Source organism: Lutra lutra, chromosome 14, assembly GCF_902655055.1.
Source record: "Lutra lutra chromosome 14, mLutLut1.2, whole genome shotgun sequence".
NCBI classification, from domain to species: domain Eukaryota; kingdom Metazoa; phylum Chordata; class Mammalia; order Carnivora; family Mustelidae; genus Lutra; species Lutra lutra.
This window is the reverse complement of record NC_062291.1, coordinates 89,056,323-89,074,399: the sequence shown is the minus strand read 5'-3', so window position 1 is coordinate 89,074,399 and position 18,077 is coordinate 89,056,323. Positions and strand designations below refer to the sequence as shown.

Here is an 18,077-nt window from a genome sequence, read left to right as displayed (position 1 = left end):
ATAGACAGGGCACGGGGTGGAGGGTGAGCCTTGAGCAGCTGGGGGAGGGGCGCCCTCAGGGAGCTCTGGTGTGAGGAGGAAGTCGGGTAAGGAGCCCCCAGGCAGGGGTGACCTCACTTCCCTGACGACAGAGCCCAACGGAATTGGAACCCACGTATCCAGGCACCCACATTCCAGAGAAAAGCCCCCTGCCCGGCTCATTTCCTTGGACAACCTCAAGGAAGCGACATGTTCTTGTGCTGCCTACCGAAGTCCAGAGGACGCGGGCGGAGGAGAGCTCGCCCGCCAAACACGTCGCCTCGCTGGGGAGGTCGTGTCGGGGCTCTCCGATGCCTCTGGCCCTTTGGGAAGAAGAATCCAAAGGTGACACCGGGAGGCTCAGAGTCAGCCAGCCCCACACCTTCTGATCGACCCGGGTAGCCCCAGGTCTCCTCCCGGTGTGTGTGTGTGTGTGTGTGTGTGTGTGTGTGTGTGTGTGTGTGTGTGTGTAAAGAGAGCTCATTGGGGTGGAGATGCCCGAGCAGGAGCAGGCTGATGAGGGGTCAGATGCCTGGTGGGCAGGTCATGTTCACACCCCAGGTTAAGGCTGGCTAGTTGGGACGGGGGGTGGGGGCCGCACCCTTCTGCCCTGGGTTTATCCTGTGACCCTGCAGGGACGGGTCACTGACCCAGGTGCGGGGCTGTGCACGCGCAGGTGTGCGTGGGATCCGGGAGAAGCTGGGGCGCTGGGCGGGAGGACGGTGGGGATGGCCGGGCAGGGCTCTGATGCCTCTTGCACACTCCCCGTCTCTGCCTTGGCAGGCCACGGATGAAAGAGGAAGGAGGCGGGAAGACACGCACTCCTCCCTGACCCAGGAGTCCCCGGTCCTGGGAAGGCCTCCCGTACCTCCCAGACCACTGCCCGCGGTACTCCACTGGACTGCGGTCCTGGACACGGAGCCCACGGAGGCCACGTCCGAGGGTGAGAAGGCTGGGATGGGGTGCCCCTGGCTGTGTGGGGAGGGGTCGGTGCTGGGCCCCACAGGCAGAACCCCCCATGGGCTGGTGTGGGGCCCGGAGCCACGACTTGGCTCGGAGCACCCAGGGGGTGGACTACAGTCGGGGAGATGTCCCGGTGAGGGTTCCTTCGTGGCTGCGGCTTCTCCGGGAGGCCCTGGGCTGGGCTCTGTGTCTGCAAAGCCGCAGGGAGAGGCAGGCCCGCGGCTGACCTTCTCTCCTCTCACAGCTACTCCAGCGGAGGAGCTAGACCCACTCCCAACTTCAGCAACTCCCGAGGGGGACATGGTGCCTGGAGACACTTCGGCAGGAGACCGGGAGCCGACAGGCGACCGGGCGCCTGCCCACGGAGATGCTGATGCTGTCCACGGAGAGCTGGCTCCTGCTCCTGCTCCTGCTCCTGCCCCCACCCCTGCTCCTGCCGCTCCCCCTTCCCCTGCCCCTGCCTGTGCTCCTGTTCTGGCCCCTGACCCAGATCCTCCCTTGGTCTCACCCCTTCCCAGACCCCTCCCAGGGCCCCTGTTCCTGCCCCAGACCCAGCTCCTGCCCTTGACCTCGCACCGGCCATCACCCCTGCACTTGCCCCAGCTCCGGCCCCTGACCCTTCCCCTGCCCCCATCCCTTCTCCTCTCCCTGACAGGGCCAATGCCCCCCCACCTGCCCTTGCACCGGCCCCAGACCCAGCTCCTTCACCTGTTCCTGCCCCTTCCCTTGCCCCTTCCCGTGCCCCTTCCCGTGCCCCTGCCAGCACGGCCTCCCCTGCCCCTGCCTAGGCCCCTGTTCCTGCCCCAGACCCAGTCCCTATCATTTGCTCCTGCTCCTTTCCCTGCCCTGGCCTGTGCTCCTGTTCCTGTCTCTGACCCAGCTCCTGCTCTGGGTCCTGCACTGGCCACGACTGCTGACCCTGTCCCCGCCCCTAGCCCAACCCCTGCCCCTACACCTTCTCCTGCGGGGTTCCCAGGCCCGCCTCCAGAGCCCACAACTCTGCGGGGAGATCTCCCCATAAATGTACCATCAGTTCCATCCCCTGACTCCGACATCCCCCCACTATGTTTCCTCCCCTCCCCCTGTGTTCTTCCTCTCCTGTATGTAGTCACCGTTATCGTCGCCGTCCATCTCCTATATGCTGTGTATTATTTATTTTAAATAAAAGGACTTGTTTTCCCCTGAACACGTCATGAGCATGAAGTCCATTCCCAACGCCGGGCCACCACACCCCAGAACCTCGCTGCAGCATAGCTCCTTCCCCAAAGGAGACCCCGAGCCCAAGCCCTCCCTGCCCATCGCTCCCCCAGCCCGGCCCCTCGCAATCCCGGAGCTGCTTTCTCTTTCTGTTCCTGCACGTGTTTTGGAGGTTTCTGCAAGTGGAATCCCTCCACAGGTGTCTTTGTGTCGCACCGATTGTCAAAGGGCACTCGTTTGGTTTGTTTCTCTGTTGGACATAGAATTGCCCTTATTGGATGTTGAGACGCCCAATGGGTTCCAGAGGAGATGTCATCCTAGGGACCCCTTTAGGAATTCTGGGCACAATGTCGGGGCCAAGGCCCCTGTTCCTGCTGGGACCCCACAGTTGGTCCCCAGACAGGACACGGCTGTTTCCTCCTGTGGCTCCCACAGAAACCAGGCAAATGCTGAAAGCTGGAAGACACACCGCAGAGGGCAAAACCATCGCTCACAACCCTAGACCAGAGAAAGGTTTCCCATGGGTCTGCTCCGATCCATGCTCCAAGTCACTGGGTCCCACAGGGACAGAGACAGGGACAGAGACGAAACACGTGCAAGTTCAAGGCGGAGGAGAGGCACACAGGGAGTATGTTTCAGGAAATGCAGGAGCTCCCGGGGAAGGACTCAGGCAAAGGAAACCCTGGGGAGGCAGTGCTGGTCACCCTCCGACAGGCAGGTGTCGGGTCTGGGGACCAGCAGTCCCGGGGAGGACGTGGGGAAGCAGACGTCCAATGCAGGTCCCCTGGAGAGAAGGGGAACAGGCACCCCTGTCTGGGACAACGGTGAGCGGCACCCATCCCAGGCCACAGGTGCACCTATCACCTAGCAGGGCTCAGCCCGTGACTCACCCCCAGAAACTCTGGCTCCGTTTGTCACAGATGTGTTTTCAGTAGGATTTGGCACAGCAGTGGTGGAGACAGCAGGCAATGGAACAATGTTCATGCCCAAGGAGATGGAGGGGATCCTCATCCCAGTCCTCAGGACAGAATGTCCTGTGGCTAGTATCTCAGTGTTGTCTGGGGCACAGGAGAGGTCCTCCTGGGACCCCACTCCTGCCACTCTGCTCCTGGGGACAGTCATAACTCTTTAAGGAGGAGGTGGAGAGGATCCAGGATGACAGAGGGCCAAGAAGGAAGGTCAGCACTGGGAGGACAGATGGACCTGCCCAGAGCCAACATCCAGAGCCTGAGCTGTGGTTCCCTCAGACCTCACCCAATTTAATGGCTCTTGATACACAGACTGGCTTCTGCGGTTTCACTCCCTCCCTCCCTGCCACATTTATTCACCCCATCATTCATTCCCTCTCCATTCTGCCCATCCCTCACAGTCTCTCTCCTTCCTCCCACACTCTCTCCCTCCACTCCTCCCTTTTCCCCTTCCCTCCCCCACTCCCTCCCTCTTTAACCCCCCCACCATGGCCCTCACTCTCATCCTCCCTCCTTTTCTTTCTCCCTTCCCTCCTCCCTCTCTCCCCTCCTGGCTCCCTCTCTTTCCCTCACTCCCATCCTTCCTCATGCCCTCTCTCGTTCAGCAGAGAATTTGGGGTCCCTGGTCTATACCGAGCACTGGGGCTTCATCAGTGAACACCCCCTCAACTCACGTGGTCACGTCCATCATAGGAGGTGACAGGGGGCAATCCTCAGGGCTTGCAGTGGTGATGAGCACCAGGAATCTGCTCCTGAAAAGAGGCCAGTTGCACAAAGAAAAGAATGGAGAGACCCATGCTTAGCACTTTCTCTACAACAATCTAGTCCTGAAAAAAGTGACCAAAAGTAAATATATCCTAGACTTCATGCAATGAGTTCTATCAAAGAGTCTACCAGCCAGGGTCAACTGGGGGGGGGGGGGGTTGTGACACAACTTTTGTGACCAAATGACTGTTTTTCAGCAAACTTCTCCAGGACCTCTGAGTTTTCCCAAAGGTCTCTTGATCCTCTGACTCTTCCATCAACCTCCTTGAGAAGCTCTGTCCTGTCCCCTTCCACCTTTCCTACCTCTTCTGGAATCCTTCTGTGGCCTCCCCAACCCCCACCCCTTCCAGAGCCTCCCCCGCTAAGACTTCTCATGCCCTGTGGCCTGGTGCCTGCATTCCATGCCAGGTCCCATCAGCTCAGTGCTTTGTGCAAGGCCTGAGTGCTCCCCCTGGGGTCACTGGAATCTCCCTCCAGTGCTGGGTCTCTTTGGATGAATCTGTGAGTCTAGACTGCGCCCTTATCACAGGCATGGAAGTGCGAGTCCAGAAGGTCCATATGATCTGCTCCCATTCCCAGCACGTGGAGTTGGGCCAAGGTTGGTCCCAAGCAGAGGATGACTTAGACCCAGGGAGCCTGAGGGAGGACATGGCACAGTGAGCCCACAGGAGGAGTGAGCACTGTGGGGATTTGGCACTCAGGCCTCCTGGGAGACCATGTCCCACCTGCACCGGCTCTGTCCCCAGTGTATCCACCCTTCTAGGCTGAGGGCAGGCAGTGGCTGGCAGGAGAGGAGGCACTGCTGGTGCGGGAGAGAGCCCTCCACAGAGAGGAAGAAACCGGCACTCCACCAGCAGCTGGAGGAACATGGGGATATCTGAGCCATACCAGAGGACTCAGCCTGTCACCCAGAAGGATACCATGCCACTTGGGATCTCTCAAAGGACTGACAGCAGGAGAAATCTGATGCCCCCCTTGGCCACGCCCACATTCTGTGCCCCCCTCCCAGGACCCAAACCCAAAGCCCGACCCACCCTGACCCATACCCTCAACCCAGCCCCTGGGAAGCTCGCCACACAGCTGGCAGATTGGACCTGCCAAAGCCCTAGGCCCTAACCCGAACCAGTGGGTGTGTTGGAGACGTCCATCCCCAGGGTCCTGGCTCCAGGAAGAGAGCTGTCGCCACCAGTCTAGGTAACGGACTTGCTCTGAACTAGGTCTGGTAGAAAGGGGGAACCTATCAAGGTCTACTTGACTTAAGCCCGCTGTATCTCACTGCGTCCGGGAGCACGTGGACATACTGTTCCAAACATGGGTCTTTCCCTTGCCAAGTGCATTCCCTCCCTTGGAGGTTCTCGACCCCTACACCTGGTCCTGAATTCAGTGCGACACATATACCTCTTTTGGCCTGACGTTGGAGTTCCCACGTCTCCCCGGATTCTTCGCAGGCACAAAATCACACTCTACTTGCTCCCGTCACTGTGTGTCCTGTCAACTGGGTTGTTCGCGCGCCGAAAAGGGCGCTGACAGGTTCGGGCATTCTCGCTCCTCCCGCATTCTCAACAAACCACCCCAAGGAAAAATTGAGAAAATCGTATCACTAACACTCTCATCCAAATTAAGAAAACATCTAGGAACGCATTTAACCAAGATGTGACAATCTGGGACTTCGAAAGTGTAAGATGCTGATAGAGAAACTGAGGAAGATGCCAATAAACCTGAGAGTTTTTTTTTTTAAATCACAGTTTTCTCTTTCCAGTTTAAGTCTCTTCCAGAGAGACCTAGCTACAAAAGGTACGGTTTCTTCATATATTCTTTAGCAACAAGCAGTTGTGCATAAAGGACAAAGATTACCTCCCAAGAAGTAAAACCATCAGAGGTTAGATGTGTCAGCACAGCACGAGTCTTTGGAGAAGTATTTTTTCCAGCTGCACGAAGATCAGCTGGGTTTAGAAAAGCCTGCACCTCGCATCCAAGAAGGTTGCTTTGTAAGTGCTTTCCAAGCAAGGAGCTTTGTGGAGCAACTGAGGGGCCAGAGGCAGCTCCCGTGTTGTACAGTGTAGACGGAGCCCCGGACTGCCCGTCAAGTGGCGGCAAGCCCATCGGGTGCCACCAGTACCTTCTAATGATGCCAACCATGAGCGTTTGTGACCGTGCTCAGTGGCTCCCGAGGCACGCACTAGGCAACATCTACTAGAGACCCCTCTGAGACATAAGGGTTTTGGGGGTCTTTTCCCATTTCAGCAGCCCGCTAGTCTGATGGTCTAGACTGGTCTGGGCCGAAGCCGCGGTCTATCAGTGCGGCCTCTCCCAGGACAGTGACCACAGCAAAGAGGAGAAAAATTAACTTCCCACAACAACGCCAGATCGTCTGAGCTTTTGGGGCAAATCTTTTCCTCATAGTGCCCTCTGCTCTCCAGCTGAAAATCACCATTTAACTGAGTTCTGCTCATGTAAGTGTGGTAAGACGGCCCTTCTTTCTTAGAAAACATCACTTTCTCCGCAGAGCTAGGCTGCATGGACCCGAGGTGCTGGGGTCCCCAGGCAGGCCGTGCTTGAGCCCGAGGAGACAGGGCTGGAGGCAGGAGTCCAAAGGGTGAGAATGTGCGTGTGAGGGTGGAGATTCTTTTCCCCCTTAGGTCGGTTGTGCAGAAGAGGTGGTTCCTCCGGTTCACATTGCCGTGACACCGGGCAAGACTGCAGCTGGAAAGTACACTTCACTTTTTGGCAAGTAAACAAGACACGGTCAAAACTTTCAGAAACCTGGGACCTACTTGGAGATCGTCAAATACCGTCAACTCGTCCCCCCGCCGAGGCAATGGCCGGACTCCACGTAAATTCGAAATTCCGAAGGCATTTCTCGCAGAAGAGCAACACCCCTGCAGCGCGACTGAGGGCGCGTCGGAGGGCACGAAGGACCGTGAACAGCCGGGCCGTCCCGAGATCGGACGAGACGCGGCGGAGCCCGAACGGCCCTGAAAGCCGGACACGGAAGCGGCGGCAGAACGAAACGGACCCCGGTCCGCACGCGCGGCGACTTTGCCCAGGAGCCCGCGACAGGGACAGTCCGCTCGTCAGACGCTGCGCTCGTCAGACGCCGGACACGAGCCACGGAACGCAGCACGTCCCCCCAACACCGAATCGCGCACCGCACACTGAGGGCTGCCACCCCAGGCCTTCGCTCCGCTGGGTCCCGCCGCCCCCGTCCCCGCCGCCGCCGCCGCAAGTGTTCCCGAAGCCCAAGACCCCGCAGCGCCTCCCGGCGGGTCGCGTCCGTGAGCTGCGGCCGACTCCACGGGAGGAGCGAGCACCTCGGCCGAAGCGGCGCTGGAGCCCGGGGAGCCCCGGCAGACCCGACGGAGTGAAGCCCGGAGGTCGGAGGGAGCGGCGGGGGGGGCGGGGACGGTTTCCTACAGCACCGGGACGGGCGCCGTGCAGGGGGGCGCGCCGCCGAGGACACGCCGCGGCTCTTCCGGGTCGCAGGTCCCCGCGCCCCCGTCCGCCGCAGCCCCCAGCGCCACCGCCTCCGCGGAAGGGGCTCTTCTCGCCGGGTCTGCGGCTTCACCGCAGGTTCGCGCACGCGGCTCGTCCCCGGCCCTGTCCTAATTCTCTACTAGCCCCAAAGCCCATCCTTTGCCGGTAAAATAAACGGCATTTTGGGGGCGGCTGGGGGCTCAGCGGGCTCAGCCTCTGCCTTCGGCTCGGGTCATGGTCCCGGGGTCCTGGGATCGCGCCGCGTGGGGCTCTCCGCTCAGCGGGGAACCTGCCCCCCACCGCCTCCTTGTGATGTCAAGTAAATAAAATCTCTAAAAACTAAAAACTAAAGCAAATGAACATAAAAGTAAATAAAATCTGTAAAAACCAAAACTAATGAACATAAAAGCAAGCGGCACTTCGCGGGGAGAGCGGCACGCGACACGGAAGCGACTCTGCGAGCGGGCTCGGGGCCGCCGGGACGACCTCCTCCGCTCGCAGCGGAGGACCGCGGGGGTCGGCGCTTCCGGACGTGCCCCGTGACGAGCACCCTGTCCCCCTGTCCCCCGGGGCCAACCGAGCGGCCCCCCTCGCCCCGTGCCTCGCGCCTGGCCCGCGCGTCTGCCCCAACCCCGTCCGCAAAGCCGCTCCGCCACCCCGAGGCGCGCAGAGACGCTTCAGACAGAGCCCGGAGCCTTGCGGGCTCGGCGCGCCCAGCGCACGGAGCAGCCGGAGGCCCCGACGAAGCGCCGCGAGCTCCAGGCGGGGCGGGCACGACGGCAGCCCCACGACGCTGCCGGGGCCCCGCTCTCCCGAGGCCGCTCCCCCCGCCGGACGCCCGGAAACTCCATGCGGCGCAAAGCTAACGCCCCAAGACTTCCAGCGCCGCAGGCGCAGAGACGAGCTCCGGCGCGGAAGACTAGACCCCACACCCGCCGAGGGGCGCACGTGCGCTCGCCCCCACCTCCGCAGCCGCAGCCACGTGGGCGGTTCTTCCAGAGCCGTCTGCGCCTGCGCAAGCCCCGACTTCTCAACTGGCCAATCGCAAGCCTGCAAAGCCACGCGCACCCAGCCCCACCTTCACTGAACGTGCGGCCTCAGAGGCCTAAAGCATGCGCGTTAGCGCCTGTCCCCGGCGGTTGCGACCCGGTCCGCCGCGCTCGGAAGCGCAGTGCGCAGGCGTGAGGCAGGAGACCCCGCCCCGGGCGCGAGTTTCGGCCAATCCCCACCGAGGCGCCACCCGCCAGGCGCCCGCGAGCAGAGGACATGGCCGGGAGGCCGGGGCCTTCGGACGCGGAACGGGCAGGAGCCACGGAGCGGGCTGAGAAGGCCGAAGGTAGCGCAGGGGTGCCCGCAGGCACGGCCGTGGGGACCGCGCCGGGGCAGGCGGGCGGGGGAGCGCGCTGCCGAGGGAACGACCCCGGCCATTTGGGCCCAGCGGCCAGGCCCCTCGGGAAGCCCCGGTGCTCCGCTCGCGGCGGCGGGACGGCCCCAGACCAGCCTCCAGCGGGGCGTTTCTTTACCGAGGTTGGGCCGCTCCGGCTCCGCGCAGCGTCCCGCGGGGCCGCCTCCTGACGCGCCCTGCGGACCGACGGCCCCCGCTCAGGGGACGCGGCTGGGCAGCTCGGCGCAGGCCCTCCGGAGCGCGCTCACTGCCCCGCGCCGAGGGGAAGGGGGAGGCTGTCCCGAGCCAAGCCGTCGGCGGCAGAGACCGGCTCGGAGGCGTTCCCGGGAGCCCCCGCGCGACCCCCGGGACCCTGCTCGCAGCGCCGTCAGCGGCACGGGCCTTGCTGGTTCCCTTCACGCCTCCTTGCGGGGGGCAGCCTCGGGGTCCCTGCGATGGCGGTGTCCGAGCCCTGAGCCCTCGCTCGGAAAGCGCGCTCGGAGCGGGGCGGGTGCGGATGCGCTGCCCGCCCTTGTGTGAACCGCCCGCGGCCGCGGCTGCACGGAAGGAGCCGTTCAGTGGGGCTGTTCCGGCGCCTCCGGTCAACCGGCAGCTGGATTGGCTCCGCCAGGCTCGGCTCGGCCGCGCTCCCCGAAGCTCCAGGCCATCGGCCCTGCAGACCACGGCCGGTTCTTCCTCACGGCTCGGGAGGCCGCAGTCCGACGCAGGCGTCAGCAGGGTCCGGCGAGACCGGCTCGGGGGTTCTGGATGTCCGCGTCGGGCTGCGTCCTCGCAGGCGGGCGGTTCTGGAAGCCTCTCTCGTAAAGGCGCTCGGTCCGCCGTCATGAGCCAGTCACCTCCCGGTGTGCTCCCGTCAGGTGTTGTATTTCTTCCTCCTTTTCTTAAGATTTTCTGTATTTGTGGCGGGGGCGGGGCACGAGAGAGGAGCAGGCTCCCTGCTGAGCAAGGAGCCTGACTCGGGACGGGATCCCGGACCGCGGGATCGTGACCTGAGCTGAAAGCAGACCCCTGGCCGCCCTGGCCGCCCGGGCGCCCCAGACCAGGCCATCTCAACACCTGTTGTTCGGTGGTCACTGCCTAGGGGGTGTCCGTGCACTTCACACTTGGGCGTCACGGGGTAGTGGGGCGTCGTCTGCAACTTCTTCTCGGGTTCAGAGATGTTAGCAAATGGGGGATACGAGCTGTGGATCCTATTTCCACAACTTTCCCGTAAATTTGAAGTGATTTTGAAATAAAAGGTATTTTATTATTTTATTTATTGAGATAAAAGGGCGCCCACACTGCCCAGGCTGCTGTGTGCCCTGGACTCTTGAACAAGACCTTAGTGGTTCCGTTCAGCAGGCACGTGTGGCCAGTCTGAGCCTTGCCTTGCGGCGAGCACTAGCCCTGTGGCAGAGCGGGAGTGGCGCAGTCCCTGCCAGGAAGATGCGCAGACGAACTAGCATCATGCGGGGTCACTCCGATTTATTGACTGTAAGAAATGGAAGGGTATGCGGAAGTGGGGGTACTGAACGGTAAACGTGGCCCTGTCCCGCCCACCCTACCCTGCAGGGGTAGCTGCTGGTGAATTGCCTTTGTGACCCTGGCCAGACGCTGCTGCGCGTGTCCGTGCAGACCGGCGGTGCACGCTTCACCCCTTTTTGCAGCCGTGTGATTCTCCGCTCGCCGCTTTGCGCTGCGTCCGTCTGCGGTCTCTTCCCGCGTTAGTACGTAGGAGCCAGCCTGCTTTCCCGTGGCTGAACAGTACTTTGTTGAGGAGATGAACCCTAAATTCTCCGTCGGTGGGCATCCTGGGTGTTTCCACTTTGGATGTGACGGATCGTGCTTCAGTGTCCTTTACCGTGCCTTTTGCATCCTTCTTTCAAAGATTTTATTTATTTATTTGACAGACAGAGATCACAGGCAGGCACAGCGGTGGGCAGCGGGGGGGGGGGGGGGGGGGGGGCGGGGAGGCAGAGAGCCCGATGCCGGGATCGATCCCAGGACGCAGAGATCACGACCTGAGCTGAAGGCAGAGGCTTAACCCGCTGAGCCCCCCAGGCGCCCCTTAACCAAGTACATCTTCTACATAAACTTCTAGAACTGGAATTAAGTCTTCAAAATTTTGATAGAGTGCAACTGGCCCTCGGAAAGTTCACACACATCCGTTTCCACGATCTTTTCAGTGTGTGTGACCTTCTCCACGTGATCTCACTGGCCATTGTCAGATTTATTTATCTTTGCCAGTCAGATAGGTACAAGGTGTTATTTTTAGCTCATTAACTATGACTGGATTGGACATCTTTCCAAATATTTAGTGGCCATTTGTATAATTTTTGCTTCACTGTTCACTCCTTTCCTCCACCCGTTATAGAAGTGATTGCTAGCCTTCTTCATGTTGACTGAAACATGCTGTGGAACAACTTAAGCCTACACGAAAGGCGAGAACAAAGTGTAATTACCCCATGAGCCCATCTTTCCACTTGAACAATTATCAGCTTCTGACCAACCTTGTTTCCTCTTTATCTCCCCCACTCGCTGCCGCCACGCCACTGTTTCTTTGCAGGATCACGGGCCTCGTAGCATATCATCCCTAAATACTTCCGTGTGTCTCTCTAACAGGTGTCTAAAGGGTAACTAAATGCAATAGTACTGTCTCAGCTGAGTAACTACTACAGTAATTCCTTCGTTTCATCCAGTATCCCGTCAGATTCCAAAATTCCCTGATTCTGTCATCAGCATTTTTTAAAGTGCATTTGAATCAAGCTCTAAATATGTCCATTTCTTAGACGGATTTCTATGTCTCCTTCATCCGTTTCGGTCTGCCAGGCTCTTCTTTCTCCCTTTCCCCACAGAAGCTGTTGGAGGAACTGAGTTGGCTTTCCTGTGAAGCTCCCAGTCTGGACGCTGCAGCGTGCGTCCCCGTGGTCCCGTGTCCCTGTATTTCCTCTGAGTTAGCATTTAGGCTGAGAGGATTACCAGATACTCATCTGATTTTTTGGCCAAAATTCTGTATTATATTTTTACCTCAAGTGGCTCATAGTGTCCAGTTATCTTTATTGTGATGGGTTAGTACCATTAATAATAATTGCTTAGATCTAGCAGTTCATCAAGGGATTAAAAATAAGTGCCTGTGTTCGCTATAAATAGGTTAAGATGAAATATTGTACTGGGAGGCTTCACAAGAATAAATGATTGTATATAGATGAACTGCATTTTTTAAATGGGATGTCTTGGGATTTCTTTTGTTCTTTGTGGGATTTTTCTTATAAGACTCTCTAGAACTTTCTAGTTAATTAGCCACGTGCAGTTAGTGATTTTTGACTCCGTGTTTCCAGAGGTCTTTTGTACCCCTTCTTTTTTTTTTCACTAGTATATTATGAGCTTTGACCCAATCTTGAGTACTACAGGCAGTGAGAGTTCACCCCTCCCCTTGGGCTGGGTTTTATTAAGGGGAAATCTGTGGCTTGGCTTCACAGTTTAGGAGTTGACTGTGAAATGGCCTGACTCCTCTCTCATTCAGGACAAGGAGCAGGGGGGGCACCACTCTGGCTGGAGACCTGAGCCCCCCTCAGTTCCGGACCAAAGTTGTTGGACTCCCACTCCTTCAGGCTTCTAACATGTTTGGCTTTGTCTCCACAGGGCAAGCCAGATCCTCACAGAAAATTGAAGACTTGCTGGAAATGGTGAAGAAGTTGCAGAAAGGTCACAAGTGTCCTCTGTAGCCCCCACAATTCACAGACTTGGGAAATCAGCTCATTTGCTCTCACTTTTAAAGCTTAATTCCTTGAAGTAAAAATACAGCCCCATGATTCAAAATTAAAGTATGAGGGGATGGAAGGCGAGAAATTTTCCCAAAACCTCCTTACTAGCCGCCCCTTTGGCCCCAACTGCTTTAAGTCCAGGTTTTCACCTGCACCTCCTTCCCTCCGCCTTAGCTCTGCTGCTCTCCGCTTGCTGACCGGCCTCCTTCCAGCCCTGTTCCCTCCTCACGGTCTCCCACCTGCCCCAGGAACTGCCCTCCCTCTGACGGGGCCCTTACCAGGACTTCCCATATCTGGAGAACAGGCCCCGCTCCTTCACTCTTTAATTCTTTGCCCGTCTGTGTGTCTTGGCTGCAGTGACTACAGCCTGACTCAGTATCTGTATTAATTTTTGTCCTCGTCTCCCCTACCCAGGAAAAGTCCCCGTAGGGCCCCCAGCTCCCTCTGCCTGCTCTCGCATCTCCACTCAACGTCTTTCCTTCCTGCAGCGGGAAGCCTGGAGCCCAGGGTTGAAGTCCTGATTAATCGGATTAATGAGGTTCAGCAAGGTGAGCTCAGGCACCAGCGACATGCTGTGCAGGGCTCCTTGTTAAAAGATGACTGAGTAGGTCGTGACAGCAGCAGCAGATCATTAAACCAAGGATGGGACCATCTAAATGCAGCTGCTTTAGTCCTGTGTCCATGAGCCTGGTGCTGCTGTCAGCTGAGCCCAACAAGTCAGGCTTGTGCTCTGGAAGCCTCATTTCTTGCTTTAAAATCTGCCCCCAACCCAGATTGCCTGGAAGACATAGGAGAAATGTCAGTTTCCAAGGAATAAGGCAGTGGGAGGCTGCACTTACACATTGTTCTGCTTTTCGGCATAGCGAAAAAGAAGGCCAGTGAAGAGCTGGGAGAGGCCCGGACTGTTTGGGAGGCCCTCCAGAGGGAAATGGATTCATGTAAGCATGCTGGGGTCACCCAGAGGTCTTCGGTGTCATGCCTTCCTGAAGTCAGTATTCTGGACACCACGTTGTTGCTGTGACCAAGGGCTCCTACCCCCTCTCCAGCCCCACTCTGTGGTAGGAGTGTTTCCGGAGTCGTCTCCAAGCGCACTTCCACCTCAGGGCCTTTGATGGGCTGCTCTGTCCCAGATAGTGCAGGTTGCTGTTGCCAACATCCTCAGCAGCTCTTACCTTGAATGTCCCCTTCTCAGGTCAGCCTCGCCCAAGTCATCCCATCTAGAGACGGCACCCTGTCCCCACCTGATCGCGTTCCCCTTAACTGCTTGGTGTGCTGCTTCCTAGCCCATGTCCCAGTTCGAGGGCTGTGTTTTTTCGCTCCCGTTATTGGGGACACACTGTCCTTCCACAGGATCCTCACAGTCAGCCTTGATCAACCCCAGGGCCCTTTGCTGCTTACACGGAGTGTTGCTCAAGAGGGGAGGGGGCTCAACTCGAGGGGTGCACATTTGGGATTGAGGTGGTGCTGTCCCAACCTGCCTGTGTGACGAGGGGCAGGTGCGCTCCCTGAGGGTGGGGTGATGCCTCCTGATGCCTGAATGTGTTCCTGTGTCTTCCAGTGGCTGGAGAGAAAGTACACCTGAAAGAGATATTGAACAAAAAGCAAGGTAATCGCAGCCACTCTGTCTCCAGGCTTAAGCCCTTTGAAACCTGAATCAGCCTGCAGCCCTCCTGTGGCTTCCACCACACTTTCAGCAAATGACAGAGTCCTATCAGGTGTCCACAAGACCTCAATGATCTGACCCTGTCATGAATGCCCAATCCGGATGCTTCCATGGGTTTTCATGGGGCCCTTGGCTCTTCTCCCTGCAGAGACCCTAAGGATCCTCCGGCTCCACTGCCAGGAGAAGGAAAGTGAGGCACAGAGGTAAGAGCTTACATCTGGGACTTGCTCTGCTCCCCCCTTTCATGAAAGAAGGAAAATCAGTTCCAGATCCACAGGTCACATTGTCTCCAATCTGTAAAAAAGAGAGGCCAGATGCATGGCTTCCCACCTTGACCCCATGGTGCAGAGTAGTGTTAAGGGTCCTCTGACTCACTGGGATCATCATTCATTTGTTAGGATATCAAATGCTTTCAGCCGTTTCTTATTCTATGCCCGTGACTCTTCTTAAAATCGGCTCCTTGGCTCGCTCTTCACCCGTCTGTCCCTTCATTTAGGCATCAAGCCACCCAGTGTCTCTCCGTTTGTCCACTATCCTTCCATCCACCTCAGTATTTGTGAATCCATCTCTCCACTTCCTGAACCTTGATTTAGCTCATTCTGTGATCCGTGCCCTAAGCCCTCACATACCAACATTGGAACTATGTGGGAAATTTGGATGAGATCAGTACGGATGTGTGCTTGTGCACGAGTGTCGGTGTGGAGCTCCCTGATTTCGCAACAGTATTTCCAGGGTCATGTGCTCGTGCCCCACCCCCCACGAAGTTACTAGAGAAGGACGTCAGCCCGGAAAGCCAGAACAGACCCCAAGAGGAGGCAGAAGCCCCACCCCAGCCCTGTCATTCGGAAACATTCAGAGAATATGACTGAGGGCCGCCTTGCCTCTTCCCAGGAAGCAGACCATGCTGCAGGAGTGCAAGGAGCGAATTTCTGCCCTGAATTCCCAGATTGAGGAAGAGAAGAACAAACAGAGGCAACTGAGGTAAAAGCCCGGTGCCCGGTGCCAGGCAGGATGGGGGCGATGTGCTGGGATGGGTTGTGGATGTGGTAATATTGGGGATGGTGGTTAGAGGAGGAGCTGGCAGGGCTGAGGCTTGGAGGATCAAGGTGGGAAGGTGCTTCCTGCAGAGCAGAGAACAGGAGCAAGTCTCCCAAAGTCTGTGCATGAAGACCCCTGGCCTGGGCCAAGGTGGGGAGGAATGTCTCAGCCCGTGGCCCCTCATCTTGTGTGACTGGTCCACAGGCTGGATTTTGAGGAACAGCTGGAGGATCTGATGGGCCAGCACAAGGACCTCTGGAAGTTCCACGTGAGTCACTCAAAGCCACTCCTCCCACTTTCCACATCTTCCCCGGAAGTCCCAGGCCCAAAACTCAGGGTCCCACTGCAGGCCTCCTTCCTCGCACCTGCCACACCCAGCTCCTGATCCAGCCCTTGTGGTCATACATCAAAATGGCCCTCAGCTCAGTCGCTCAGCACTACCCAGTGCTGTCCTCTTCACTGATCCTGCCTGTCCATCCCGGCTGCTCCCCGCCCCCACGCCCTTCAGTGGCCAGGAGGAACCCTGATAAACCAGGGAGAGGTTATCCATAAGGGAGATCCGTGGGTGTGTTTGCAGCGATGACTGGTACAGGGCAGGACAGTGGGAAACCAAGGATCCTGGTGCCAAAAAAAATGGGGGCAGAGAGGTTCAGTGTTAGGCTGGAGGGGCTCAGTGGGGAAGCCACGCAAAGGGAAGGGGAGCTGCAGTACCGGTCTGGTGACTGATTCTCTGGGCACAGTTCCGATTTGTAATGGTTTCAGGATCCCCTGTAAGAAGTACTTGCCTCAGACCTGATTTCAAGGCTTCCAAAACTCCTGGCCTCCCTAGCGCAGCATCACGGGATCTGGGGTGAGACAGAGAGACGGTGGTGGAGAGAAGATGGCCAGCACTAAGGCCCTGAATCTGGAATGTGCCTTGTGTGCCCAGAGGCCCAGAGTAGGAGGAAGCGAGGCAGGCTAAGTAGGGACCACATCCAGGTAGGGTTCTCTGAGGTGCGTGGGAGGAGGACGGGACACATGGACAGGCCTCCTCTCTACCTACTCAGAGGCCAGAGCAGATGGCCCAGGAGATAGGCACCCTGGACAGCAGCAAGGAGCAACTGCTCAAAGAAGGTGAGGCCTGGCGGATGGGGTGGCCCTGATGTGTCCTGCCCTGCCCTGCTCATCAGTCCCTTCCTGCTGCAGAGAAGCTCGTGGAGGCGAAGCTGGAGGACGTGAAGCATCGCCTGTGCTCCCAGTTTGGGGCTGATGGCTGCTCGGCCATAGCTGAAGGGCTCTTTCTCCGCAGCCAGGAAGCAGCAGCTGCGGTGTAAGATAAAGATGATGGGGACGGGGAATGGGGAGGAGGGAGGGAGCTGCCATGGCTGACAGCTGCACCCTCAGGCATCTGTTTGAGGAGGAGAACAAGAAGGCCCAGGAGCTCCTGGAGGCCGCCGCACGGCACCACGAGCAGCTGCAGCAGAAGTGCCAGCAGCTGCAGCAGAGGAGGCAGAGGTGGGCATGGAGGCCCGGCCCCTAATCCCAAGGGGACAGTGGCTGAGGGCATATCGGCTCCCCTTTCACAGGTCTCCTGGTCTCCTCACACCGTCTTGTCCCTTCTCCTCTGCTTGCCCCTCCCTTTTTGGTCCAGGCTTAAGGAGGAGCTGGAAAAGCTTGGGATGCAGATCCCTGCTCGAGGCCAAAGCAAACAAGAGGAAGGGGCTGGCCCAGGAGAACCTGTGAGTCCTGGAATTAGGTGGCAGGGAGCAGAGATAGCTCACGAAAGGAGCAGGGCACAGGAAAGCAAGGAATGGGAACCACAGAGTCCTCGGAGGATGGTCTTTGGGGAAGGGTGTTCTCAGGGCACAACCAAGACAAAAGTGCAGAGGCTGGCGGCGTGGGTTAGAAAGAGGCAGGTCCCAGTGAGGGTGTGGTCACAGGGATGCATGGAGGCTTGCCTCCTCAGACCCTGACCTCCCACAGGCCAGTCCCAAGCTCCTAGGAGTCATTGAGGAGAAAGACCCAGAGCTGCCCACCAAGCAAGGCCCTGTGCCCTCGTAGGCAAGGAGGACTCTCCCTGCCCTGGAGCATGTTCCATGAACTTCAAGAAATAAAAGCACTATTTCAGTACAACTGCCTCAGCACAGTTTGTGCAGGGGTGGAAGGGTTTGTCTGGCCCAAGACCCTTGACCCTCGAGCCTTGGTAAAGCTCTGGCCATGTCTCCTCTTGGCCTCGGCCAGAGTTCTGCAGCAGGCACTCAGCAAGTGCTTCCCTAACCTTACAGTCTCTGCTCTGCTCATTTCTAGGACTTAACATGTGGTTCTGGGTCTCCGGGCAGGATTCACATTCTGCAGACTCACCCTGTGATAGTTTCAATTCCTTATTCAGGCCTGAATTACACAGGATCCCAGAAATCCCAAAAATGAGGAGCAGGGTGTTGGGGTTCTCGGCCAATCAGTACTTTGCCCACAGTCCCCACCAATTAGCTGAGAAAAAGAAACATAATTGGAGGCCAAGTGTAGTCCATGCTCTTGTGGAACAAAATATATAACTGAGACACACGTCACTACAGCATAGTGTGTTAGGGTTCCTCATTGTCCTGGGACTCAGTCACCCAAGACTGTTGTGTACTTCTGAAGTATGTTTCAAAGCACGTAAATGCACTTGCCCAATTCAGGGTAGCAAGGCTTGTCAGGAGTCTGTGATCCTAAGCCAAAATACAGTGACTGAAGAAAGAGATTCCTTCTCTTGAAAGGCTCCCACATCCAGGTAGGACAGTAACGTGGTGGGATGGAGAGGGGTCCAAACAGGCCCCCAGTCTGGAGAGCACTATTAGAAGCACTATGGAAGAACGGAAAAATAG

At 57.9% G+C, this 18,077-nt stretch overlaps 1 protein-coding gene across 1 annotated transcript; it reads left to right on the top strand.

The window, feature by feature from the left end:
* The first annotated feature begins 8,520 nt into the window (after nucleotides 1-8,520).
* On the top strand, nucleotides 8,521-17,340 carry SYCE1 (synaptonemal complex central element protein 1). The gene is made up of 13 exons (XM_047702545.1): nucleotides 8,521-8,721; nucleotides 12,412-12,474; nucleotides 13,022-13,081; nucleotides 13,397-13,471; nucleotides 14,092-14,139; nucleotides 14,345-14,399; nucleotides 15,088-15,177; nucleotides 15,439-15,502; nucleotides 16,281-16,347; nucleotides 16,420-16,543; nucleotides 16,618-16,728; nucleotides 16,865-16,952; nucleotides 17,197-17,340. Exons 1-13 carry the CDS (start codon nucleotides 8,652-8,654, stop codon nucleotides 17,272-17,274), a joined length of 993 nt encoding a protein of 330 aa, XP_047558501.1. The 5' UTR covers nucleotides 8,521-8,651; the 3' UTR covers nucleotides 17,275-17,340.
* Nucleotides 17,341-18,077: the final 737 nt, after the last annotated feature.

Excerpts from the sequence above, each read along its gene's own strand:
- SYCE1 (XM_047702545.1), top strand. The coding sequence starts at position 8,652 with ATGGCCGGGAGGCCGGGGCCTTCGGACGCGGAACGGGCAGGAGCCACG. Across the intron at positions 16,348-16,419 it reads GGAGCAACTGCTCAAAGAAG|AGAAGCTCGTGGAGGCGAAG; the intron begins GTGAGGCCTGGC and ends TTCCTGCTGCAG. Across the intron at positions 16,544-16,617 it reads CAGGAAGCAGCAGCTGCGGT|GCATCTGTTTGAGGAGGAGA; the intron begins GTAAGATAAAGA and ends CTGCACCCTCAG.